Source organism: Lucilia sericata, unplaced genomic scaffold, assembly GCF_015586225.1.
Source record: "Lucilia sericata isolate MDLA Ls3-8-SP2 unplaced genomic scaffold, ASM1558622v1 Contig000451F_arrow, whole genome shotgun sequence".
Classification (NCBI taxonomy): Eukaryota; Metazoa; Arthropoda; class Insecta; order Diptera; family Calliphoridae; genus Lucilia; species Lucilia sericata.
The window spans coordinates 241,420-268,555 of record NW_023994466.1 but is presented as its reverse complement, the minus strand read 5'-3'; the positions used below and the strand labels follow the sequence as shown (position 1 = coordinate 268,555).

The following is a 27,136-nucleotide window of genomic DNA, read 5'->3' as shown; positions in this document are numbered from 1 at the left end:
ATAGGGTCGATTGAGTTGGAATCGACTAGATTGCATTAGTATCGTCAAGGATAGAGTCGTTTAGATGGGGATTGCATGGGAAACGACTAGAATAGAGTCGATTGTATTGGTCGACTAGTATAGGTTCGGTTGGGTTGGAATCGACTAGATTGCATTAGTATCATTAAGCATAGAGTCGTTTAGATGGGGATTGCATGGGAATCGACTAAAATAGCGTCGATTGTATAGGCAAAGGCTAGTATAGAGTAGGGTTCTATAAATCGACTTTCCGAATAATCGAGCAAACGACTTTTTGTCGAAAAAAGTGGAAAAGTCGAAGGCGACTATTTTGTTCCAAAAAACTCGACTATCGTCTATGAAAAAAGTCGAAAAGTCAACTTTGTAAATAAAAGTCGAAAAAATTCGGAAAAAGTCGAAAACTCGAAAATAGTAGAAAAAAGTCAAAAATAGTCGAAAATTTAAAAAAAAGTGGAAAAAAGTAAAACTCTAAAATAGTCGGAAAAACTCGAAAAAGTCAAAAAATATTCGAAAAAAGTCGAAAGAAGTCGAAAAAATAGTCAAAAAGTCGAAAAAAAATCGAAAAGTTGGAAAAACTCGAAAAGTCTACTATTTATAAAATACTAAAAGTCTACTTTTAATTAAATGAAAAAAGTCGAAAAATCGACTTTTCATAAAATGCAAAAAGTCGACTTTTAACTAAATGCAAAAAGTCGACTTTTCGTTTCAACTATAGAACCCTAACATAGAGACTTGACTAAGATACAGACTACTGAAGTGATATTTTAGTCTAGAATAGAGTCGATTGAATTAGAATTGAGTAGAATTTTATCGTTAATCGGATCGTTTGGATATGAATTGACTGAAATCGGGACGATTTGTTCAAATTTCACAAGAATCAATAAAGAATTTACAGGAATTGGATTTAATTGGAATACAATGGAATCAGCTAAAATAACAAATAATATCTAATAGTTTAAAATCGATTGGATAGAAATCAAGTAGAGTAGAGTCGATCGCATTGGAATCTAGCAGAATAGGGTTAAGTTCATTAGAAAATAGTTAATTGCATTGGAAACGATTGGAAAAGTCTATAGAATAGTAAACGACAAAACTAGAATCGATTAAATTGGAATTTAACTAGAAGTGGATCAGAAACGATTGGTATAAAGACAACTGTAAGGGAATCGATTAAAATTAAGTCGATAACATTCGAATCTGGTATAATAGGGTTCATTTGGTATCAACTAGAATAGAGTTTATTGCATTGGAATCGACTACGATGGAGACGATTGGATAGAAATCGACTACTATAGAGTCTATCGCATTGAAATCCACTAGAACATAGTCGATTGCATTGTAATTAAGGAGATTAGTGTCAAATTGATTAAATAAGAATATAATAAATTTGATTAGTGGAGAAATGACTGGATGTCTATTGATTCGGAGTCTACGAGAGTAGAATCTATTAGTTTGGAGTCGACGAAAATACCGTCGCTTAGTTAAGCACTGAGTGGAATAGAGTCGTTGGGATTTAAATCGTACACAATGGACTCGATTGGTTCGGAATCAATGAAAATAGAGTAAACTGTATTAAAATCGTTTAGCTATAGAGTAGAAAATCGATGAGTACGGGGTCGATTTGATTGAAATAGACTAGAAAAGAGTCTATTGGGAGGAAATCATTGAGAGTCGATTTTCATCCAAGCAACACTATTCTTGTCGATTTCCATCGACTCTATTCTTGACAATTCCCAACCAATCCCACACGATTCCCATTTAATCTACACTATTCTAGTCGATTCCTATTCAATTGACTATATCCTAATAGATTACCATCTAATCGCTTCTATCCTAGTCGTTTCGCATACAATCGTCTCAATTCTAGTTGATTCCCATTCAATTGACTCTATCCTAGTCGATTTATATCCAATCAACTACATCATTAGTATTTAAGCCAGACGTCTCTATTCCTCTCATTTCTTAACTAATCTACAGTATTCTCATCGACTCAGAAACAAACGTCATACAGTAAAATATTGACAAATCGATTTATTCTATTCCATTTTAGTCCATTCGAACTCAACTCTGTTGATTTCAATGCGATCGATTTATTCTATTCCATTTTAGTCCATTCGAACTCAACTCTGTTGATTTCAATGCGATCGACTGTATTCTAGTGCTATCGACTCTATTCTAGTTGGATCCAATGCAAACGAGTCTATTCGATTAGATTTCTATCCAATCGACTTTATCATAGTCGATTCTTATTCATTCGACTGTATTTTCATAGATTCTCAATCAATCGTTTCGATTTCAGGCAATTCATAACGACAATTGGGTATGTATTTAGTGATTAATAATACATTTATTTATGGATTTAAAACAAATTTTAAAGAAAAAATGCAGTACGTGAAAAAAATTGTGCAAATTATTAAAATTTTAAATATCATGAGCACTTTTGAGTAAAAATTTTCTTAAATCATTTCTTCCACCGATTGCATGACACAAATTAAATTGCCAAAAACTATACCACATAACATAGATAAACAGGTAGTATTTCTTAATTCAAATAGTCCATAAATGCTAAAATCGAAATCTCGATATTGAAACTGCAACATGGTCCATTCCAACTAGAAAAAGAACAAGAGAATACTATCAGATCAGTTACTAAAGTAAAATGTATAACATACGCAATTCATTTTTTCAAATATACGATTCAGTTACTCACACTTAGAATTAGTTCATCATTGAGAAACTCTTCACCGATATTCTGAGATGCATATAGACTAATTTGATAAGCCAACTGACCCATATCGTTAAAACTATTTATGATTAATTCACAAATATTAAAGAGTAATAGAATATTACACAACATTACAACAAACAATAAGACCAGTAAACTTAGGTGCGGTAAAGTTATTAAATATAAAAATCGAATAAATAATTGTATTAAAGTAAATGTTAGAACCACTAAAGTTATTAATATACTTAGTAAAAGAAATAATAATTGTATTTTAAAAATACTTAAGAAATCTTCACAAAAATTTTTTAACTGACACTCATCTTGGGCAATTATAAAAACTTTTCGACTTAATTTCAGACGCCATCTTTTAAGATCGTTAACATTTTGACCCTTAGAAATCTGCTTATAAGACGGCACTTTAATTTCCCTTTCTAAAAGTCTTAAACGTTCCAATAACATTTGCACAAACATATAGATAAAAATCAAAGCCATATAAATATTAACATCCACCAATTTAAAGTAGAGATCTTGAATGACTGATAATATGTTATTGATCATATAAGTAAATTCACAGTTTACACAGTGTGTATTATACGTTCGCCATTTAAGTTCCACAAACAACATGATTAGTTCACAAAAACATAATAGAAATTTCTTTAGCAATAGATTTCTGACCAACAGTATAAATTTACGATTTGCCTTTAAAACTGTTAGATGATAGTTAAATAACTGTTTTAATTTCCTCAAAAATCCATAAATACGCTTCCTTTTGGTCCAACTTTCTACCAGAATAGTCATAAAAGTGGTATAAGTTAAAACTGATAGTGATATATCCATTAATATAATAGGTTTCAGATGAGCGCTATTGATATTTTTAATTAAAACAAGATAATTTGCAAAATGTACAAAAATTGCTATGACTAAACTAAGTAATATAGAATAGCTTATAGTGGGCCAGTGGTATAAATTGTAATTATCTGCCAGAGGATTATAATGAATATTAATAATACCAATGGCGACATTAAGATAATGGTAGATCCATAATATAATAGACATGGCGGATGTTTTAAAAATTAACCAAACTCAAGGTATTTTAAATATTTTATTTTATCCCGCTTTTTTAAAGTTTTCACTTAAAGTTTCTTATTTAAACTGAAGTAGTGAACGTTTTACTTTACATATACTATATCTATTTGGATTTCCCTAATGATTTTTGTTTTAATATATAATTAATACTTTTTTACAATTAATTTTATAAAGTTTATATAAAACATGTTTTAAGTTATTGCATTTTAATTGTAGGTTGTTGAACGTACCAAATAGATCAAATCATTTTCAAAGATATAAGCCCCTTTTTCAGGGATGACAGTTTTTTTGAAAACATATTCTCAACAATTTTTTCTTAGAAACATTTATTTCCAAGACAATTTCTTTTAGAAAAGCATCTACTTAAGTCTTTCTTTCTTCTTAAGAAAGGAAAGTTTCCTTTCAAAATAATTTTCTTTAGAAAAGTGTCTTTTTTAAGAGAGTTTTTAATGAAAAGTATATACTTCGGAAAATTTTTTAGAAAATATATTCTCAAGAAGTTTTTCTTAGAAACATTTATTTCCAAAGCAGTTTCTTTTAGAAAAGCATCTACTTAAGAGAGTTTTCTTTCTTCTTAAAGAAAGTCTTCCTATCAAAATAATTTTCTTTAGAAAAATGTTTTCTTAAAACAGAAAATTTTCTCAAAATAGTTTTCTTTAGAAAAGTAATTCCTAAGGAGATTAAAAAAAGTATTTTATATAAGTTTTAAAACATTTTTTTAAACACTCTTATAGAGAAAGTTTTATTAAGAAAAAGTCTCTTTTCGAGACAATATAAAAGTGTTTTCTCTTTAGAAAATATTCTTATAGTTACAGTTTTCTTTAAAGAAATTTCTTCTAAAGACAGTTTTCTTTAAAAGATTTTTTTTATTTTTGTTTAGGAAACTGTCACCTAAGACACTTATCTTTGACAAAATATCTTTTAAAACCCGTTTTATTCAGAAAACTGCTTTCTAGACATTAGTTTTCTATAGAAAAGTGTATTCTCGCAATGGTTTTTTTTAGAAGAGTTTCTTATAAACACAGTTTTCTTTATAAGGGAGTCTTTTAGAAACAGTTTTCTTTTAAAAAATTTATTATAGAAACAAATTTTCTTTAGATAAGTTATTCTATATAAAGTTTTCTGTATAGAACTTCCACAAACAGATTTCTTTAGAAAATTTTCTTCTACAGTTAGTGTTTTCTTTAGAAAAGTATCTTCTTGAGACAGTTTTCTTTAGAAAAATGTCTTCTAGAGATAGTTTTCTTTAGCAAAATGTCTTCTAGAGGTAGTTTTCTTTGGACAAGTGTCTTCAGGAGACAGTTTTCTTTAGAAAATGTCATCTAGTGAAAGTTTTCTTTACAAAAGTTTTTTCTAGAAAGATTTCTTTAGAAAAGTTTCTTCTAGAGACCGTTTTCTTTAGAGAAGTGTCTTAAAGAGATCTTTTTTTTTAGGAAATTATCATCTAGGGGAATTTTTCTTCTAGAGAAAAATGTCTTTCTTTTGTTGAAAGCTTTCTATTTAGAACAGTATTTTTCTTTAGAATAGTGTCTTCTAGAGACAATTTTGTTTAAAAATATTTTTTCTCTATAGTTTTAATTATATTTTTAGGCACTTTTCGTGCTAATTCTGTCTTCTAGAGCCTGTTTCTTTAATACATTCTTTTCTCGAAAAGAGTAAGCTTTCTCTCAAGACATTTTTCTGTAGAAATGTGTCTTTTTACAAAAGTTTTCTTTAGATGTATTGTTTTAAACTCTTACCCCTTATATTCTAACGACATATAATATCGTGAATATTTTTATTATTTTTGCAACTATTTTCTTTTTATTTCTTTTTACTGCCATAAGGATAGCTGGAAAACGTAAATTAAATATATTAATCATTAATAAAGAAAAATAAAATTACCTTTTTTTTCTTGAGCCCATTTAACAATTATGTTTTTTACTTCATTCTTAAAATACGTTTCAATACTACAATTTGGCTTTTGTTTAAAACGTTCCTAAAATAGAAAAACAAAATAAGAATTAATACTAATGTTTAATCTTCTTACAATCTTAATGTATTTAAATGGTTTTTTTGTTTGTGGATGTTTAAAATGTTATGTTTCTTTTCATGAAATAACTAAAATTTATAGATAATTTCTAGTTAATAATTTTTTGTTTTTTGTTATGTTTTAGTTAAAATATTTTTTTTTTTTCTTTTCAAATCTTAAAGATCTTATAAAATAATTTACATTAAAAACTAATATGTTGTAAACATATTTGATATTTTCTTAGAAAAAAATATTTTTTTTGTTTATGTTTAATAATATAATATAATAACACGACCTAAATAATTTTTTCTTTTTTTATCATTTTGTAAGTTTTTGTTTTGTTTGAAAGTTAACCTTAATTAATCACAAAAAATGGCATAATAAATGAAAATTTTATAATGTAATGAAAATAAAAGGAAATAGAATATGAGAGTTTTTTGCCTTTATGAAGAGGAAATTAAATTTACAAAATATTTATAATATACACAGTTTATAAATTGTTGCATTTTGTTGGTTTTTTTTTTTGTTAGTTGTATATAGTTAAATTGTAACATAATTATTTCGTTGCTTAATTATTATTTTTTGTTGTTGTTGTTAAGTGATAAATGATTTGTTTTAAATTTATAGTAAAATAAAGAAAATTTGAAGAAATTTCTTTTAAGATTATCACGTTGTTTTTTATGTTTTTTTTTTTTGCATTTGGCAAAATGCTTATTTAAATTTATACAAAAAATACAAACAAATATTTTAAAACTATTATTATTTTTTTGTTTGTTTGTTTGTCTTTCCTTGTTTTTGTTGTGGGTTGATTGTAGTAAGTATTACACAATTTTTAAATAAAAAATAAAAAAACCTTTTCTTTTGTAATCATAAGCACTATATAGTAATTGCGCACATTTATAAATATAACTTTTTTTGTTTGTATTGTGACTATAGGATGTCTTTTTTCATCTCCTTTTGCAAATAGTTTTCTTTTATGCCACAATATGACTATTTTTATTTAGATCTGTTAAAAGTTCTGCATCTAAATCTTCTGCTTCGAGCAAATCAGTACAGGCATCACCATTAGGTATAATAGGTCTGGTTGTAGTATTAGAATTTGTTACAACAATAATATTGTTATCTATAGAATTTTGGCGTCGTTCACGTTCTCGAACTATGTGTGGTGCTTCATTGAATTCATCTAATTCATCCATGCCTAAAGGAATTAAAAAAATTAAGAAATTAGTTGGTGTTTAATAAGTGAGATAAGTGACATTTCGGGTTATATATTTTAGAAGTTTCTTCTAGAGACAGTTTTCTATAGAAAAGTTTTCTAGAGATTCAAGTTTCTCCTAGAGCCAGTTTTCTTTAGACAAGTGCCTTCCAGAGACAGTTTTCTCTAGAAAAATTTCTTCTTTTAGTTTTATTTAGCAAAGTGTCTTCTAGAGACAGATTTCTTTTGAAAAGTTCCTTCTACAGAAAGTTTTCTTTAGACAAGTGTCTTCCAGAGACAATTATCTCTAGAAAAGTTTTTTCTCGACTTAGTTTTTTTTAGCAAAGTGTCTTCTGAAGATAGTTTTCTATAGATAAGTTGCTTCTCGAGTTAGATTTTTTTAGCAAAGTGTCTTCTAGAGACAGTTTTCTTTTGAAAAGTTTCTTCTGGAAACAGTTTTCTTTAGACAACTGTCTTCCATAGACAGTTTTCTCTAGAAAAATATCTTCTCGAATTAGTTTTCTTCAGCAAAGTGTCTTGTAAAGACAGTTTTCATTTGAAAAGTTTCTTCTAGAGAAAGTTTTCTTTTGAAAAGTTTCTTCTAGAGAAAGTTTACTTTAAACAAATGTTATCCATAGACAGTTTTCTTTAGACAAGCGTCTTACATAGATAGTTTTCTCTAGAAAAGTGTCTTACATAGATAGTTTTCTATAGAAAAGTTTCTTCTAGAGACGTTTTGTTAAGAAAAATTTCTCCTAGAGTTAGTGTTCTTTAGCAAAGTGTCTTCTAGAGACCGTTTTCTTCTGAAAAATTTCGTTTAGAAACAGTTTTCTTCAGACAAGTGTCCTCTAGAGACAGTTTTCGTTAGAAACGTTTCTTCTAGAGACGGCTTTCTTTAGAAAAGTTTCTTCTCGAGTTAGTTTTCTTTTGAAAAGTTTCTTCTCGAGTTAGTTTTCTTTAGCAAAGTGTCTTCTAGAGACAGTTTTCTTTAGACAAGTATCATTCATAGTCAGTTTTCTTAAGAAAAATTTGTCCTAGAGACTGTTTGTCCAGAAAAGTTTCTTCTAGAGTTAGTTTTCTCTAGCAAAGTATCTTCTACAGACAGTTTTCTTTTGAAAAGTTTCGTTTAGAGACACTTTTCCTTAGACAAGCGTTTTCCAGAGACAGTTTTTGTAAAAAAACGTTTCTTCTAGAGACGGGTTTCTTTAGAAAAGTTTCTTTTCGAGTTAGTTTTCTTTAGCAAAGTGTCTTCTATAGACAGTATTCTTTTGAAAAGTTTCGTTTAGAGACAGTTTTCTTTAGATAAATGTCTTCCAGAGATAGTTTTCGTTATAAAAATTCCTTTTAGAGACTGTTTTCTTTACAAACGTTTCTTCTCCAGTTAGTTTTCTTTAGCAAAGTGTATTCTAGAAACAGTTTTCTTTTGAAAATGTTCTTCAGAAAAGTATCTTCTAGAAACAGTTTTCTTTAGAAAAGTGTCTTCCGAAGACAGTTTTCTCTAGAAAACTTTCTTTTACAGACAGTTTTCTCTAGAAAACTTTCTTTTACAGACAGTTTTCTCTAGAAAACTTTCTTTTACAGACAGTTTTCTTTAGAAAAGTTTCTTCTAGTGAGAGTTTTCTTAAGAAAATATTCTTCTAGAGACAGTTTTCTTTAAAAAACATTATTCTTGAAGCATTTTCTTTAGAAAACATTCTTCTAGAAATAGTTTCCTTTAAAAAAGTCTCTTTTTGAGACAGTTTTAATTAGAAAAATTTCTTCTACAGACAGTTTTTTTTGAAGCATTCTTTCAGAGGCAGTTTTCTTTAGAAATGTCTATTCTAGAGACAATTTTGATTAGAAAAGTTTCTTCTAATGACAGTTTTCTTTAAAAAAAAAAAATGTCTTCTGAAAGCAGTTTTCTTAGGAAAAATGTATTTTTGAGATAGTTTGCTTTAGTAAAGTTTATTCTAAAGAAAGTTTTCTTTAGAAAAAAATTAATTTGTCTCATCTAGAGACAAATTCCTTTAAAACAATCTCTTTTCCAGAAACTGTCTCATTAGAAATGTATCCTAGAGACAGTTTTCTTTAAAATGGTCTCTTATCTCTCTCGTTTAAGCTGTCTCCCTTGAAATGCCAAACATTTACATCAAAATCTTTTTCACTCACCTGCATATTTTGTACCAGTTAAAAGTAGATATTGTCCAGAACGATTTGGCCACAATAAACCGGTCATAACACAATAGGCCAAACAATCAGCTGAATTTGTAATACCCAGTAATAGCTTATAACGCCACATGGGACTAACCTGTAAAGCCACTATAGCCACAATGGGTAAATAAATAAACCAAACAAGACTTGAAGCTCCTAAATGTAAAAGAAAATCTAATTTCTTAGTCGAATGCTCATATTTCATAGTGTTGCGCAGTTCATACAAAAACCACAACATAAAAGTGGTGCTGGAAATATATCAAATAAAACAATTTAAAACAATTCTTAGAGAAGTTTAATACAACTCAACTTACCGCAATATTAAAACAATCCATCCCGGCCAGGTTTGATATTCATCAACATCGGATATAATATCCACCTCGGTCTTGAATAAAAAAAAAACACCAAAATTATATTTAAACTAAAAATTAAAAACTCAAAACTAAACTTACTCTATCCCAGTAGTAAAGGAACACATGAAAAGCACAATAGGGTACCCAGATACTCATTAAAATAATCCAGCCGGTGCGGCTAATTTGTTGACGAGTCACAGCCCAGCCTTTGGCCAACAATAGTAAAATTAACATAAAAGTAGTCTAGAGATATTAAAAACTTTTATTAAAATCAATTTCTTTCCCTCAAGCTTTCTATACAACTTACCCTACTAAATATATCTAATATGTCACCCGATGTTTGTACATTTGGCAAACCTTTACCATTCATGGCAAACTTTATCAAATGCGCTGATATCAATGCTAAGCTCACGAACTCGCTTAACAGACTCAGCGTAAATAATTTGGTAACAGGATGCTTTTGTAAACGTACAGCATAGATTTGCATTGGCAGGAGTATCATATAGACTAAGAAAAATATTAAATACATTTCTAAAAGATTTTGACGATCAAATGAGAATTCATAGGTTAACGGATGAGCAGCTGAATTATTTGGATGTCCATTCACTACGTGTATATCGTAGTGTATTTCGGAAATGCTGTTATTTAGAAATGAGGCAGGCGCTGTTAGAGTATCATAAGCATGCCATTTACATGTGGTGCGATTGCGATAACAAGCCACCATGGCAACGTACCAGAATCTAAAGATATTGATCAATGGTGGAAAATAAATTAAAGGAAAATATATTAACATTTCACTTAGTTTACTTTTTCATCAATATAATGAGTTAGTTCATTAATAAATGTTTTTGGCCGGAAGTATTTTTTTAGTATTAATGTTGAAGTTATGAAGCAGTTAAATCGAGGAAATGTCTGTAGTTGAATCATTGTTTATTCAGCTGTTTTAGCTGCATATTTTAAGAATTTAATTTTGAGGTTATTTCCCTTTGTTAGACACAATTCTATATTTAACTCTCTTCTTTAAACTCTTTTTTATTAAAAATATATCTCTAGTATACTTCTTTCTGAAGCAAAATTTTAGCATTTTGGGACTAGAACTGAACTACTACTAAAACCGAACTAAAACTAAATTAGAATCGAACTAGAACTAATATATAGAACTAAAAGTGAACTAGAACTTAACTAGAACTGAACTAGAACTGAACCAGAACTGAACTAGAACTTAACTAGAACTGAACTAGAACTGAACTAGAGCTGAACTAGAACTGAACTAGAACTGAACTAGAACTGAACTAGAACAACTAGAACTGAACTAGAACTAGAACTGAACTAGAACTGAACTAGAACTGAACTAGAACTGAACTAGAACTGAACTAGAACTAGAACTGAACTAGAACTGAACTAGAACTGAAGTAGAACTGAACTAGAACTGAACTAGAACTGAACTAGAACTGAACTAGAACTGAACTAGAACTGAACTAGAACTGAACTAGAACTGAACTAGAACTGAACTAGAACTGAACTAGAACTGAACTAGAACTGAACTAGAACTGAACTAGAACTGAACTAGAGCTGAACTAGAACTGAACTAGAACTGAACTAGAGCTGAACTAGAACTGAACTGGAACTGAACTAGAACTGAACTAGATTTGAACACGAACTGAACAAGAACTGAACTAGAACTGAACTAGAACTGAACAAGAACTGAACTAGAACTGAACTAGAACTGAACTAGAACTGAACTAGAACTGAACTAGAACTGAACTAGAACTGAACTAGAACTGAACTAGAACTGAACTAGAACTGAACTAGAACTGAACTAGAACTGAACTAGAACTGAACTAGAACTGAACTAGAACTGAACTAGAACTAGAACTGAACTAGAACTGAACTAGAACTGAACTAGAACTGAACTAGAACTGAACTAGAACTGAACTAGAACTGAACTAGAACTGAACTAGAACTGAACTAGAACTGAACTAGAACTGAACTAGAACTGAACTAGAACTGAACTAGAACTGAACTAGAACTGAACTAGAACTGAACTAGAACTGAACTAGAACTGAACTAGAACTGAACTAGAACTGAACTAGAACTGAACTAGAACTGAACTAGAACTGAACTAGAACTGAACTAGAACTGAACTAGAACTGAACTAGAACTGAACTAGAACTGAACTAGAACTGAACTAGAACTGAACTAGAACTGAACTAGAACTGAACTAGAACTGAACTAGAACTGAACTAGAACTGAACTAGAACTGAACTAGAACTGAACTAGAACTGAACTAGAACTGAACTAGAACTGAACTAGAACTGAACTAGAACTGAACTAGAACTGAACTAGAACTGACTAGAACTGAACTAGAACTAGAACTGAACTAGAACTGAACTAGAACTGAACTAGAACTGAACTAGAACTGAACTAGAACTGAACTAGAACTGAACTTAGAACTGAACTAGAACTGATTGAATTAGAACTGAACTAGAACTGAACTAGACTGTACTATAACTGAACTAGAACTGAACTAGAACTGAACTAGAACTGAACTAGAACTGAACTAGAACTCAACTAGAACTGAACTAGAACTGAACTAGAACTGAACTAGAACTGAACTAGAACTGAACTAGAACTGAACTAGAACTGAACTAGAACAGAACTAGAACTAAACTAGAACTAAACTAGAACTGAAGTAGAACTGAACTAGAACTGAACTAGAACTGAACTAGAACTGAACTAGAACTGAACTAGAGCTGAACTAGAACTGAACTAGAACTGAACTAGAACTGAACTAGAACTGAACTAGAACTGAACTAGAACTGAACTAGAACTGAACTAGAAATGAACTAGAACTGAACTAGAATTGAACTAGAACTGAACTAGAACTGAACTAGAACTGAACTAGAACTGAACTAGAACTGAACTAGAACAGAACTAGAACTGAACTAGAACTGAACTAGAAATGAACTAGAACTGAACTAGAAATGAACTAGAAATGAACTAGAAATGAACTAGAACTGAACTAGAAATGAACTAGAACTGTATTAGAACTAAACTAGAACTATAACTGAACTATAACTGAACTATAACTGAACTATAACTGAACTAGAACTGAACTAGAACTGAACTAGAACTGAACTAGAACTGAACTAGAACTGAACTAGAACTGAACTAGAACTGAACTAGAACTGAACTAGAAATGAACTAGAACTGAACTAGAACTGAACTAGAACTGAACTAGAACTGAACTAGAACTGAACTAGAACTGAACTAGAACTGAACTAGAACTGAACTAGAACTGAACTAAAACAGAACTAGAACTGAACCAGAAATGAACTAGAACTGAACTAGAACTGAACTAAAAATGAACTAGAACTGAACTAGAAATGAACTAGAACTGAACTAGAACTGTATTAGAACTAAACTAGAACTGAACTATAACTGAACTAGAACTGAACTAGATCTGAACTAGATCTGAACTAGAACTGAATTGGAACTGAACTAAACAGAACTAGAATTTAACAAGAACTAAACTAAAAATTAACTTGAACTTTACTAGAACTGAAATATTTATTCTAAAGAATTTTGTCTAGTAAAATTGCTATACTAAAAACGTCTGGTAATATGTCTAGTTTGTTTACTTAAAACCTTGTCCCTTCTCACGTTAAATTTAAATAAATATATACCAAATACCAATAGACTAATTTATTAAACTAATTTATTTAAAAGAAAGGAAAATAAATTACTTATTTTTATCTAAAACAACAAAGCAAACAAATACGTATTCAAAATGCAAAAAAGAACGTAAAATGTTTAGTAGCAACTGCTGCCAGAAGAAACCTACAACATTATCTTATCATTGAGGGACGGCTCTTATAAGATTTTTCAGTGATTTTTGTTAAGTTTTATATTGTTATTGTTTTACGCTGACAGAGATGGACACGTGTATAGAAACTTGTTTGCTGGCAAAACTAATGGGTGTAGAACTGTAGAAAAAGACTAATGACCCTGAATGTTTGAACCTTAAGTGTGTAGTTTGCCAATTGGCACTAAAGCAGCAGATGGCACTTGTAATAATGTGTTCAGGCCAAAGCAAACATTTGGTTTGCTCTACTTTTAAATATACAGCACTCACCTTGGCTGGGATACCTCACTGATAACGTAGGTAAATTGATTGCCAGCTATAACATTGTTGGGAGCATCCTCATCCACACATAATTTGCCCTGGGGACAGGGTATGCGCCTTAGAAAGTCCCGCTTGCCATGAGGATTGCAGTCTACATCATAGGCCAAAAGTTGGACATGTTGGAACATATGTTGACAGGCCAATTCACGGGCATAAATACTCAAACTACGATTGTTGTAGAAATCCACAAATGTTGATTTATCCAAGACCACCAATGTAACTGGCTGATGAAATTCTTGCTGAGAAGTGACATTGCCATAGATGTAACCAAACGAATCTTGTGGTCGATGCAGTTCAGCCTTTTGAAAACCGAATTTAACAATAAATTTAAAAAAATCTTGAGTATCAAAAGAACCCTTGAGATGAGTGGCAGCGACCCTGTACTGTTGATAGCAAACCAGGAAGGTTATAAGATGTAGGAGTAACCTTAACTGGGTACTCCCTTTTAAATTCATGTTTTTTTGCTTACACTTTTTTTCTTTCTCTTTTGTTGTATGTTTTTCTATTTTCTTCCTTTTTCTCTTACGCAGGAATTAATTATTCACCAAGTGTTAAACGTATTCAGTTTTTTTACTTTTACTTTTTTTCCTGTATGTTTTTTCTTTAACAATTAAAAAATTAAGCAATTATTGAAAAACAAAAACAATTTATCAATTACAATAACAAAAACACACTGTAAATTAATTGTCGCGTTGGTTTTGTTGTTCCACTGCTGTTGGGTGTGTGTATTTGATGTTTTTTTTTCAAGAAGTTTTATATTTTTTCCTTTTTCTAAACATTTGTTTTCTTTTTATTTATAATTAACTATTTGCCACATTATTATTATGTTTATATTTAATATTTCTAAATATAAATAACTTTATTTTCACTTAATTAAAACTATAAAAAAAACACCGAGCAATTCGCGTTTTGTGCAAATTTCAAGAGAAGTAAAATGTGAAAAAGAAGAAGAGGCGGACAAGTGTGTGGAATACAACAATAAAAATAAACATAAAAACAAATGTTGACGTGTATATTCACCATGCCCAGGGGTGTTAGATGTGACGTTTTTACGTCATTTTAACGATTTTTTTTTTGTAAATTTTTGATACAAAAATACTCGTATTTTGCCAATTTGTTCAAAATTTAATAAAAAAAGTAATATTTATAATTATTTTATTAATCACATTATTAAAATTTAGTTTGTCTCTCATTTATGTTTTTAATAAAATATAACAGGAGAATAATGAAAAACTCTTTAAGAGTTTGTATAGCACTGAGCTTGTGTTTATAACACAGATAAACAAAAAATAGCAAAAACAAAACTCTTATTAGAAAGAGGTGAGAAATGCAGAGTTTTTACAGTCAGGAGTTGTCGTATACGTTATTTAGATAAGACAATAAGAAAATTTAATTGTTGTTGTTGTTTTTGTTTCTTTATCAAACATGTCTGAAGGTTGGATATAATAAAGAAGGTTTTGCATCAAACACAACAGTTCTACATTAAAATTTCTATTGGAAAAATTGTTCTACATATATTTTTATAGAAAACTATTATCTTTCTATAAAAAAACTGTTCTACATATGTATATAGGGATAAACGAAATTTATATATAGAAAAACTGTTATACCGATATTTATCAGATGAAAAAACTGTTATATGATTTTTTTATAGAAGAAACTATTACAAAAATTTTTATCGAAAAAACTGTTATACTCAAATGTTTCTATAGAAAAAACTTTCATAATCAAACTTATGTATAGAAACAAAGGTTATACACAAACTTTTCTATAGAAAACCCAGTTATAAAGAAATTTTTCTGTATAACAGATTTTTTTATAGAAAAATATTTTCTATAAAAAAATCTGTTATACACAAAATTTTTATATAAAAAAATGGTAAATAGAGCTAATTGTTATACTGAAATTTTCCATAATTTTTAATAGAAAAAACTGTTATACTCTGTTTTTCTTATACATTTATTTTTCTATAGAAAACGCTATTATACACATATTTTCTATAAAAAAAACTGTGTATGTATAATATTTTTCTATAGCAAAAAATTTTTTTTACACAATTTTTTCTATAGAAAAACTGTTATACACAAATATTTCTATAGAATATACTGTTATACATACATTTTTCTATAGAAAAAACAAATTTTTCTATAGAAAATCATGTTATACAATTTTTTTTCTGTAAAATAAACTGTTATACACTAATTTCTGTAAAAAATAAACTGTTATACACAATTTTTTCTACAGAAAAATCTTTTGTACACATTTTTGCCATCAAAAAAACTGTTATAATAAGCATTTCTTGAAAAAAACACAGTTAAACACACTTCATAAATTTTTTATAGAAAAAACTGTTATACACATATATATATATCTGAAGAATTTACTGTTATGCACACATTTTTCTATAGAAAAAACTGTTATACATTAACTTTTCCATAGAAAAACTTTTATACCAAAAATTTTTCTATAGAAAAACTGTAATAAAAAAATTTTTCTACGAAAAAAACTGTTATACACAAAATTTTTTCTATTAAATAAACTGTTATACACTAATTTCTTTAAAAAAGAAACTGTTATACACAATTTTTATCTATAGAAAAATCTTTTGTACACATTTTTGCCAACAAAAAATAGAAAAAACTGTTATACACAAATATATATTTCTATAGAATATACTGTTATATACACGTTTTTATACAAAAAATTTTCTATAGAAAAAAACAGTTATACAAAATTTTTTCTACGAAAAAACACAGAAATTTTCCGTTACAAAATCACGTTATACAAAAGTTTTTCTATAAAATAAACTGTTATAGACTAATTTCTTTAAAACAGAAACTGTTATACATAATTTTTTCTTTAAAAAAAAATCATTTGTACACATTTTTGCGAATAGAAAAAACTGTTATAATAAGCATTTTTTGCAGAAAAAGCTGTTAAACACAAATTTTTTCATAATTTTTTTTTATAGATAAAACTGTCATATACACATTTTTTTGACAGAATAAACTGTTATTATACAGATTTTCGTATAGTACAAACCTGTTGTAGACAATTTCTACTATAAAAAATCTGTTATATACTAATTTCTGATTAAAAGAAACTGTTATACACAATATTTTCTATAGAAAAATCTCGATTAAACCATTTTTTCTAACTAAAAACTGTTATACAAGTATTTTTTGTATTAAAACCTGTTATATAAACATTTTTATAGAGAAAAGTATTCCATAGAAAAACTATTATCCATAATTTTTAATGATAAAAATTATTCTAAAAAATCATTTAATAGAAAAAATTTTTAACACATATTTTTCTATAAAAAAAAACTGTTATACATGCAATTTTATAATATTTCTTTAGAGAAAACTTTTATAAATAACATTTCATTTGAGAAAACTGTTATACAAATTTTTTTTTTGTATCAAAAGTTGTTATAAAATTTTTTTCGATTATTTTTAAAATAGTTGATTTTTTATTAAAAATCCCATTTTCACTGTAATATATAATTTTTCATTACAAATTCTTCACATTCACTAAAAAAAAACATTTTCACCAAAATAAGTTTTTTTTCACTATAAATCCGATTCTTTACTGAAAATACGATTTTCCACTAAAAAATCTGATTTTTCACTGAAAATACGATTTTCCACTAAAAATATGATTTTTCACTGAAAATCCAATTTTTCAATAAAAATTAAAATTTTTCATTAATTATTATTTACAAAATTTCTATAATTTTTTACTATAACGATTTTTTAGTTTGATTTACTAAGTATGCACTTTGCAACAACTACTTTTTTCTAAAAATTCTTTTCCTTAATCAAGGATTAAAAATTTTTAGCAAAAATTATTTTTTATTTTTTTAAAAAGTTGACTTTTTATTAAAAATCCCGCTTTCACTGTAATATATAATTTTTCATTATACATTTTTCACATTCACTAAAAAAAACATTTTCACCAAAATAAGTTTTTTTTCACTAAAGTACGTTTTTTTCACTAGAAATCCGATTGTTTACTGAAAATACGATTTTCCACTAAAAAATCTGAATTCATAAGAAATTAACACAATTTTGTTATATTTTTTTTCTCTCAGTGTAGAATATCAGTGTAAATACAACACTGTCCCATCGAATTCACCACAAAACAAAGTTAACCTTTGCTGTTGATGTTATTACTCACCTCTCTGCTATTTAAACTACAAAAACAGTTACAATCAATTTTCATTTCTGTTTTTTACACATTTTTGTTTAAATCTTAATAAACTTAAACAATCGGGGCTCCCTTTTGTCTATATATCCTTTATTGTTTGTGTATTTATTTAGGTTAAATGTTTTAGTTTTTGTTATTTCATTTAACTTGATTTGTATTGATCATAAATAACTATTTTATTTACAATTCTATTTTCAATCTTTTGTTTATTTTCGTATCCCTCTAAATGTAATGAAAACTATTCAATAATCAGGCTACTAAAGAAAAAAAATTCGCTGACAATGTGCAAACACACACTTATGTATGTACGTTCACTCGTTTCCGCACAAATAAACATTGGAGTTTTGTAGCTGACGCATTGGCAGCAGTAATTCACTTGATTAATTTAATAAAATGGCAAAAAAAAAAAACGAAAAAAATAAATAAATTTTGGACACATAAGCAAAAAAGAGCGCTTCATACACATGCTGTAACAATTTGTTGGGCAAAAAGACAATTGGTCGCCGAAATAGCGAGTTTTGTTTGGTTTGTAAAAAAAAACTATTAATAAAATTGATGTTTTGCTGAAAAGTAATTGTAAATATTTGTTTGGGTTTTTTTTTGCGTTTAAAAAGAAGTGTCACTTAAAGCAGTAGGGAGTATGTAATAGTAGGTTTCTATGAAAAAGTTGCATATACATACATACATATGTATGTATCAAATTCCAGGTTAATATTTCTAGAAGAAGAAAAACTATAGCCTAGTCTATAGTCTAGTCTATAGTCTAGTCTATAGTATAGTCTATAGTCTAGTCTATAGTCTATTCTATAGTCTATTCTATAGTCTAGTCTATAGTCTAGTCTATAGTCTAGTCTATAGTCTAGTCTATAGTCTAGTCTAGTCTAGTCTAGTCTAGTCTAGTCTAGTCTAGTCTAGTCTAGTCTAGTCTAGTCTAGTCTATAGTCTAGCTCTAGTCTAGTCTAGTCTAGTCTAGTCTAGTCTAGTCTAGTCTATAGTCTAGTCTATAGTCTAGTCTAGTCTATAGTCTAGTCTATAGTCTAGTCTAGTAGTCTAGTCTAGTCTAGTCTAGTCTAGTCTAGTCTAGTCTAGTCTAGTCTAGTCTAGTCTAGTCTAGTCTAGTCTAGTCTAGTCTAGTCTAGTCTAGTCTAGTCTAGTCTAGTCTAGTCTAGTCTAGTCTAGTCTAGTCTAGTCTAGTCTAGTCTAGTCTAGTCTAGTCTAGTCTAGTCTAGTCTAGTCTAGTCTAGTCTAGTCTAGTCTAGTCTAGTCTAGTCTAGTCTAGTCTAGTCTAGTCTAGTCTAGTCTAGTCTAGTCTAGTCTAGTCTAGTCTAGTCTAGTCTAGTCTAGTCTAGTCTAGTCTAGTCTAGTCTAGTCTAGTCTAGTCTAGTCTAGTCTAGTCTAGTCTAGTCTAGTCTAGTCTAGTCTAGTCTAGTCTAGTCTAGTCTAGTCTAGTCTAGTCTAGTCTAGTCTAGTCTAGTCTAGTCTAGTCTAGTCTAGTCTAGTCTAGTCTATAGTCTAGTCTAGTCTAGTCTAGTCTAGTCTAGTCTAGTCTAGTCTAGTCTAGTCTAGTCTAGTCTAGTCTAGTCTAGTCTAGTCTAGTCTAGTCTAGTCTAGTCTAGTCTAGTCTAGTCTAGTCTAGTCTAGTCTAGTCTAGTCTAGTCTAGTCTAGTCTAGTCTAGTCTAGTCTAGTCTAGTCTAGTCTAGTCTAGTCTAGTCTAGTCTAGTCTAGTCTAGTCTAGTCTAGTCTAGTCTAGTCTAGTCTAGTCTAGTCTAGTCTAGTCTAGTCTAGTCTAGTCTAGTCTAGTCTAGTCTAGTCTAGTCTAGTCTAGTCTAGTCTAGTCTAGTCTAGTCTAGTCTAGTCTAGTCTAGTCTAGTCTAGTCTAGTCTAGTCTATAGTCTAGTCTATAGTCTAGTCTAGTCTATAGTCTAGTCTAGTCTAGTCTAGTCTAGTCTAGTCTAGTCTAGTCTAGTCTAGTCTAGTCTAGTCTAGTCTAGTCTAGTCTAGTCTAGTCTAGTCTAGTCTAGTCTAGTCTAGTCTAGTCTAGTCTAGTCTAGTCTAGTCTAGTCTAGTCTAGTCTAGTCTAGTCTAGTCTAGTCTAGTCTAGTCTAGTCTAGTCTAGTCTAGTCTAGTCTAGTCTAGTCTAGTCTAGTCTAGTCTATAGTCTAGTCTATAGTCTAGTCTAGTCTAGTCTAGTCTAGTCTAGTCTAGTCTAGTCTAGTCTAGTCTAGTCTATAGTCTAGTCTATAGTCTAGTCTATAGTCTAGTCTATAGTCTAGTCTATAGTCTAGTCTATAGTCTAGTCTATAGTCTAGTCTATAGTCTAGTCTATAGTCTAGTCTATAGTCTAGTCTATAGTCTAGTCTATAGTCTAGTCTATAGTCTAGTCTATAGTCTAGTCTATAGTCTAGTCTATAGTCTAGTCTATAGTCTAGTCTATAGTCTAGTCTATAGTCTAGTCTATAGTCTAGTCTATAGTCTAGTCTATAGTCTAGTCTATAGTCTAGTCTATAGTCTAGTCTATAGTCTAGTCTATAGTCTAGTCTATAGTCTAGTCTATAGTCTAGTCTATAGTCTAGTCTATAGTCTAGTCTATAGTCTAGTCTATAGTCTAGTCTATAGTCTAGTCTATAGTCTAGTCTATAGTCTAGTCTATAGTCTAGTCTATAGTCTAGTCTATAGTCTAGTCTATAGTCTAGTCTATAGTCTAGTCTATAGTCTAGTCTATAGTCTAGTCTATAGTCTAGTCTATAGTCTAGTCTATAGTCTAGTCTATAGTCTAGTCTATAGTCTAGTCTATAGTCTAGTCTATAGTCTAGTCTATAGTCTAGTCTATAGTCTAGTCTATAGTCTAGTCTATAGTCTAGTCTATAGTCTAGTCTATAGTCTAGTCTATAGTCTAGTCTATAGTCTAGTCTATAGTCTAGTCTATAGTCTAGTCTATAGTCTAGTCTATAGTCTAGTCTATAGTCTAGGTCTATAGTCTAGTCTATAGTCTAGTCTATAGTCTAGTCTATAGTCTAGTCTATAGTCTAGTCTATAGTCTAGTTCTATAGTCTAGTCTATAGTCTAGTCTATAGTCTAGTCTATAGTCTAGTCTATAGTCTAGTTTATTGTGTAGTCTATAGTGTAGTCTATAGTGTAGTCTATAGTGTAGTCTATAGTCTAGTCTATAGTCTAGCCTAGTCTATGGTCTAGCCTAGTCTATGGTCTAGTCTATAGACTAGTCTAGTCTATAGTCTAGTCTATAGTCTAGTCTATAGTCTAGTCTATAGTCTAGTCTATAGTCTAGTCTATAGTCTAGTCTATAGTCTAGTCTATAGTTAGTCTATAGTCTAGTCAATAGTCTAGTCTATAGTCTAGTCTATAGTCTAGTCTATAGTCTAGTCTATAGTCTAGTCTATAGTCTATTCTATAGTCTGGTCTAGTCTATATTCTCGAATCCATCCGTTTTTGCCTTTGAAAAATGAAGCACCATTTAATCCAATTTCCATAAACTGTCTTGCCCGCGGTATTGTGCTTAATGTTCAGACTTAATTTTAATTAAATTGTTGTTTTCAACCACTTTATTATTTTCTAGACACGTGTTTTTAACTAAAATTTTGCGAACTCTTCAAAATACTTGTTAAACTCTCCAGCAGCTTTCATATAAATTGCTGCCAAAATTGAAAATAAAAACAAAATATAAACTGCAGTATGGAACATCTTCTTAATCATCAAACAGTTGCAACAAGCTGCAGGAAAAAAATCACACAATAAGATTTGAAAAAAAAGAAAAATGCAAAAGAATAGACCCTCGAAACTTGTAACCTTAAAGGATGCCTGCAACATGTCTATAAACAAAGATAATTCTCACACACAAACAATTATATTTGGGATGCCTACAGCAGCTACCCACTACTTAAAAAGGATTTTATGGCAAAACACACATAGGAGCATAAAATAACGTTAGTTTAGATGTATGTGTTTGTGTGCAAGAGTTTGTAAGCCTTGTAACCTTTATGAATCCTTTGGCACTTTCATATATATAGAAAGTATGTTTTGCTGTTGCATGCCTGCTGTTGCTATTGCTTATGTATATTGCCACACATATGTATGTATGCATATTGGTATTCATATTCAACACACCCACCAACAGCTAGAGGTGGCGGCGGCGGCAGGAGAGTAATGTGAAGACAAAAAATGAAACGTTATGAACTCTTCTCTTGTTAAATGAATACAAATGAATTTTTAAACGTTGCAACCCAACCATACCCAGACATTTTCAATATAGCGCAAAAGGTCTATCTATATAACATTAAACAAAAAATTGCAAATACTAACACATATACACATATTTACACATATATAGTAAAACAAGGATCCACACGTCTACTACAGCCAGATTTATGCAAAAAAAAAGAATATGAAGTGTTTATATTTTCTGTGTGAGATGAGTAAAAATGTTTGGAGTTGTTATGCGGACTTTATTATCATAATGATGCACTTCAATGAGACACATATTGCACGTCCGCATACGTACACACTCGCACACAAACTGAAAGCAAAGATCCTTAAATACATATACATAAGTTTAGACTTTAATGTGAAAGCTTGTGTATATATGTTGCATGTTTACAGGGTTATTTCAAAAAAAGAGTTATTTAAGGCGAAACTAAATTTTAAGGGAATACCTAAAAATTCCCAAGGCTCCAGTGTAAAAATTACTCATCATGTCTTAATCTTCAAACTATCACAACTTTCCAGTCACACCCTTTATTTTAAATCTCTGCTTAAATGTATTCCCATACACGTAGGTGGAATATATTTACTCAAAAACCCTTAAATATTTGTTCAAGTCGAAATGATTAAAATTAAAAAAAAAAAAAAAAACGAAACGAACGAAAATTATGATTTTGTTTCCATTTTTATTTTCGAGTAATTAAAATGTGTGTGAGCATTTGAAATGTAAACGCAGAAGCATTTTAAGTAAATGAGAAATAATTTCAATATCATTAGGAGAATATTTTGGATGTGTCCCAGCTAGATAAAATAATAAAAAGTCTGTCATTATGACAAAAGATGTCGTTGACTTGATGGATTAGATGAGTTGTTTTTTTTTTTTTCAAGTGCGTTGTACTTTAAAGGGAAAGAGATTTGCATTGTTGTAAACAAAACAATAATTTCAAGATAACTTAACAAAAAACCTGATAATTGGCTAGACTATAGAAAACACCACAGATTAGACAATAGAATAGGCTATATATTAGACTATAGATTAGATTATAGACTAGGCTATAAAATGGAAAATAGACTGGACTATAAACTAGAATATAAACTAGATTATAGAATAGACTATAGATTAGACAATAGACTAGCCTATAGACTAGAATACAAAATAACATATAGACTAGACTATAGCCCAGACTATATACTAGACTATAGACTAGACTATAGACTAGATTATAGACTAGACTATAGACTAGACTATATACTAGACTATAGACTAGACTATAGACTAGACTATAGACTAGACTATAGACTACACTATAGACTAGACTGTAGACTAGACTTTAGACTAGACTATAGACTAGACTATAGACTAGACTATAGACTAGACTATAGACTAGAATAGACTAGACTATAGACTAGACTATAGACTAGACTATAGACTAGACTATAGACTAGACTATAGACTAGACTATAGACTAGACTATAGACTAGACTATAGACTAGACTATAGACTAGACTATAGACTAGACTATAGACTAGACTATAGACTAGACTATAGACTAGACTATAGACTAGACTATAGACTAGACTATAGACTAGACTATAGACTAGACTATAGACTAGACTATAGACTAGACTATAGACTAGACTATAGACTAGACTATAGACTAGACTATAGAAGACTATAGACTAGACTATAGACTAGACTATAGACTAGACTATAGACTAGACTATAGACTAGACTATAGACTAGACTATAGACTAGACTATAGACTAGACTATAGACTAGACTATAGACTAGACTATAGACTAGACTATAGACTAGACTATAGACTAGACTATAGACTAGACTATAGACTAGACTATAGACTAGACTATAGACTAGACTATGGACTAGACTATAGACTAGACTATAGACTAGACTATAGACTAGACTATAGACTAGACTATAGACTAGACTATAGACTAGACTATAGACTAGACTATAGACTAGACTATAGACTAGACTATAGACTAGACTATAGACTAGACTATGACTAGACTATAGACTAGACTATAGACTAGACTATAGACTAGACTATAGACTAGACTATAGACTAGACTATAGACTAGACTATAGACTAGACTATAGACTACAATATGGACTAGACTATAGACTAGACTATAGACTAGACTATAGACTAGACTATAGACTAGACTATAGACTAGACTATAGATTAGACTATAGACTAGACTATAGACTAGACTATAGACTAGACTATAGACTAGACTATAGACTAGACTATAGACTAGACTATAGACTAGACTATAGACTAGACTATAGACTAGACTATAGACAGACTATAGACTAGACTATAGACTAGACTATAGACTAGACTAGACTACAGACTATAGACTAGACTATAGACCTAGACTAGACTATAGACTAGACTACTAGGACTAGACTATAGACTAGACTATAGACTAGACTATAGACTAGACTATAGACTAGACTATAGACTAGACTATAGACTAGACTATAGACTAGACTATAGACTAGACTATAGACTAGACTATAGACTAGACTATAGACTAGACTATAGACTAGACTATAGACTAGACTATAGACTAGACTATAGACTAGACTATAGACTAGACTATAGACTAGACTATAGACTAGACTATAGACTAGACTATAGACTAGACTATAGACTAGACTATAGACTAGACTATAGACTAAACTATAGACTAGACTATAGACTAGACTATATACTAGGCTATATACTAGGCTATAGACTAGACTATAGACTAGACTTTAGTCTAGACTTTAGTCTAGACTATAGTCTAGACTATAGACTAGACTATAGACTAGACCATAGACTAGACTATAGACTAGACTATAGACTAGACTATAGACTAGACTATAGACTAGACTATAGACTAGACTATAGACTAGACTATAGACTAGACTGTAGACTAGACTATAGACTAGACTATAGACTTAGACTATAGACCAGATTATAGACTAGACTATAGACTAGACTATAGACTAGACTATAGACTAGACTATAGACTAGACTAGACTATAGACTAGACTATAGACTAGACTATAGACTAGGCTATAGACTAGACTATAGAAACTAGACTAAGACTAGACTAGACTAGACTACAGACTAGACTACAGACTAGACTAGACTAGACTAGACTAGACTACAGACTAGACTATAGACTAGACTACAGACTAGACTATAGAGTAGACTATAGACTAGACTATAGACTAGACTATAGACTAGACTATAGACTAGACTATAGACTAGACTATAGACTAGACTATAGACTAGACTATAGACTAGACTATAGACTAGACTATAGACTAGACTATAGACTAGACTATAGACTAGACTATAGACTAGACTATAGACTAGACTATAGACTAGACTATAGACTAGACTATAGACTAGACTATAGACTAGACTATAGACTAGACTATAGACTAGACTATAGACTAGACTATTATTATGAACTAAACAATACGTTCCCTTGTTTCCATCCCTGGTTTTTCTTAATCTTTCACTTTTTCAATATCTCTTAATTTCTGTTCTCTTTCAATAAAAATAATAAAAATTGCATTTAGATACCTTAAGCAATTTGTTGCTGTTACAATTGATCCTGTTCGGACGCGTTTATTAAGTTCATTTATTTATTACAGCAAAACACTAACAACAAACGAAATGCGACGACAAGCAAACAAAATTTCAACACAAAATATAGACTATAGACTAGACTATAGACTAGACTATAGACTAGACTATAGACTAGACTATAGACTAGACTATAGACTAGACTATAGACTAGACTATAGACCAGACTATAGACTAGACTATAGACTAGACTATAGACTAGACTATAGACTAGACTATAGACTAGACTATAGACTAGACTATAGACTAGACTATAGACTAGACTATAGACTAGACTATAGACTAGACTATAGACTAGACTATAGACTAGACTATAGACTAGACTATAGACTAGACTATAGACTAGACTATAGACTAGACTATAGACTAGACTATAGACTAGACTATAGACTAGACTATAGACTAGACTATAGACTAGACTATAGACTAGACTATAGACTAGACTATAGACTAGGCTATAGACTAGACTATAGACTACGCTATAGACTAGGCTATAGACTAGACTATAGACTACGCTATAGACTAGGCTATAGACTAGACTATAGACTAGACTATAGACTACGCTATAGACTAGACTATAGACTAGACTATAGACTAGACTATAGACTAGACTATAGACTAGACTATAGACTAGACTATAGACTAGACTATAGACTAGACTATAGACTAGACTATAGACTAGACTATAGACTAGACTATAGACTAGACTATAGACTAGACTGTAGACTAGATTATACTAGAATATAAGTAGACTAGACTATATTTATTTCCATCCCTATATTGTTTTCCATCCCTGGTTTCTCTTAATCTTTCACTTTTGCAATATCTCTTAATTTCTGTTCTCTTTCAATAAAAATAATAAAAAATTGCATTTACATACCTTAAGCAATTTGTTGCTGTTACAATTGATCCTGTTCAGGACACGTTCAATAACTTCATTTATTTATTACAGCAAAAACACTAACAACGAACGAAATGCGACGAAAAGCAAACAAAATTCCAACACAAAATTATTAAAGGCAGAGAAGGAGCAGCGCTGCTGCTATATTTTATTTACGCACTTACATACATATTTGATTTTGAACTTATTCTTTTTTTTAATTTCAAATTTTATGAAAAGCTTTTTTGCTAAACCACACTTTATTATAAACACTTTTTTTATAAAAAAATTTTATAAAAAACTTATTTTAATTTTACTAAATAAGAAGAAATTACAAAAAAAAAAAAAAAAAATATTTAAAATTAAATTTTATTTAAAACAAATTTTTAATTA

At 29.8% G+C, this 27,136-nt stretch overlaps 1 protein-coding gene across 2 annotated transcripts; it reads right to left on the bottom strand.

The window, feature by feature from the left end:
* Positions 1-6,762: 6,762 nt before the first annotated feature.
* LOC119605015 (integral membrane protein GPR180) lies at positions 6,763-14,703 on the bottom strand. Of its 2 annotated transcripts, none has more exons than XM_037957948.1 (7): positions 14,439-14,703; positions 13,714-14,365; positions 9,886-10,318; positions 9,678-9,821; positions 9,540-9,610; positions 9,184-9,473; positions 6,763-7,038 (listed from the first exon to the last, which is right to left on the bottom strand). In XM_037957948.1, exons 2-7 carry the CDS (start codon positions 14,217-14,219, stop codon positions 6,815-6,817), a joined length of 1,668 nt encoding a protein of 555 aa, XP_037813876.1. In that variant the 5' UTR covers positions 14,220-14,365; positions 14,439-14,703; the 3' UTR covers positions 6,763-6,814. The 2 variants fall into 2 exon arrangements, with proteins under 2 accessions (XP_037813876.1, XP_037813877.1); XM_037957949.1 differs by having other exon boundaries at positions 13,714-14,352.
* Positions 14,704-27,136: the final 12,433 nt, after the last annotated feature.

Coding starts and splice junctions, on each gene's coding strand:
- LOC119605015 (XM_037957948.1), bottom strand. CDS start 14,219: ATGAATTTAAAAGGGAGTACCCAGTTAAGGTTACTCCTACATCTTATA. Junction 9,611..9,677: donor TCCTTTACTACTGGGATAGA/GTAAGTTTAGTT, acceptor TTTTTATTCAAG/ACCGAGGTGGATATTATATC. Junction 9,474..9,539: donor TGGATTGTTTTAATATTGCG/GTAAGTTGAGTT, acceptor ATATATTTCCAG/CACCACTTTTATGTTGTGGT.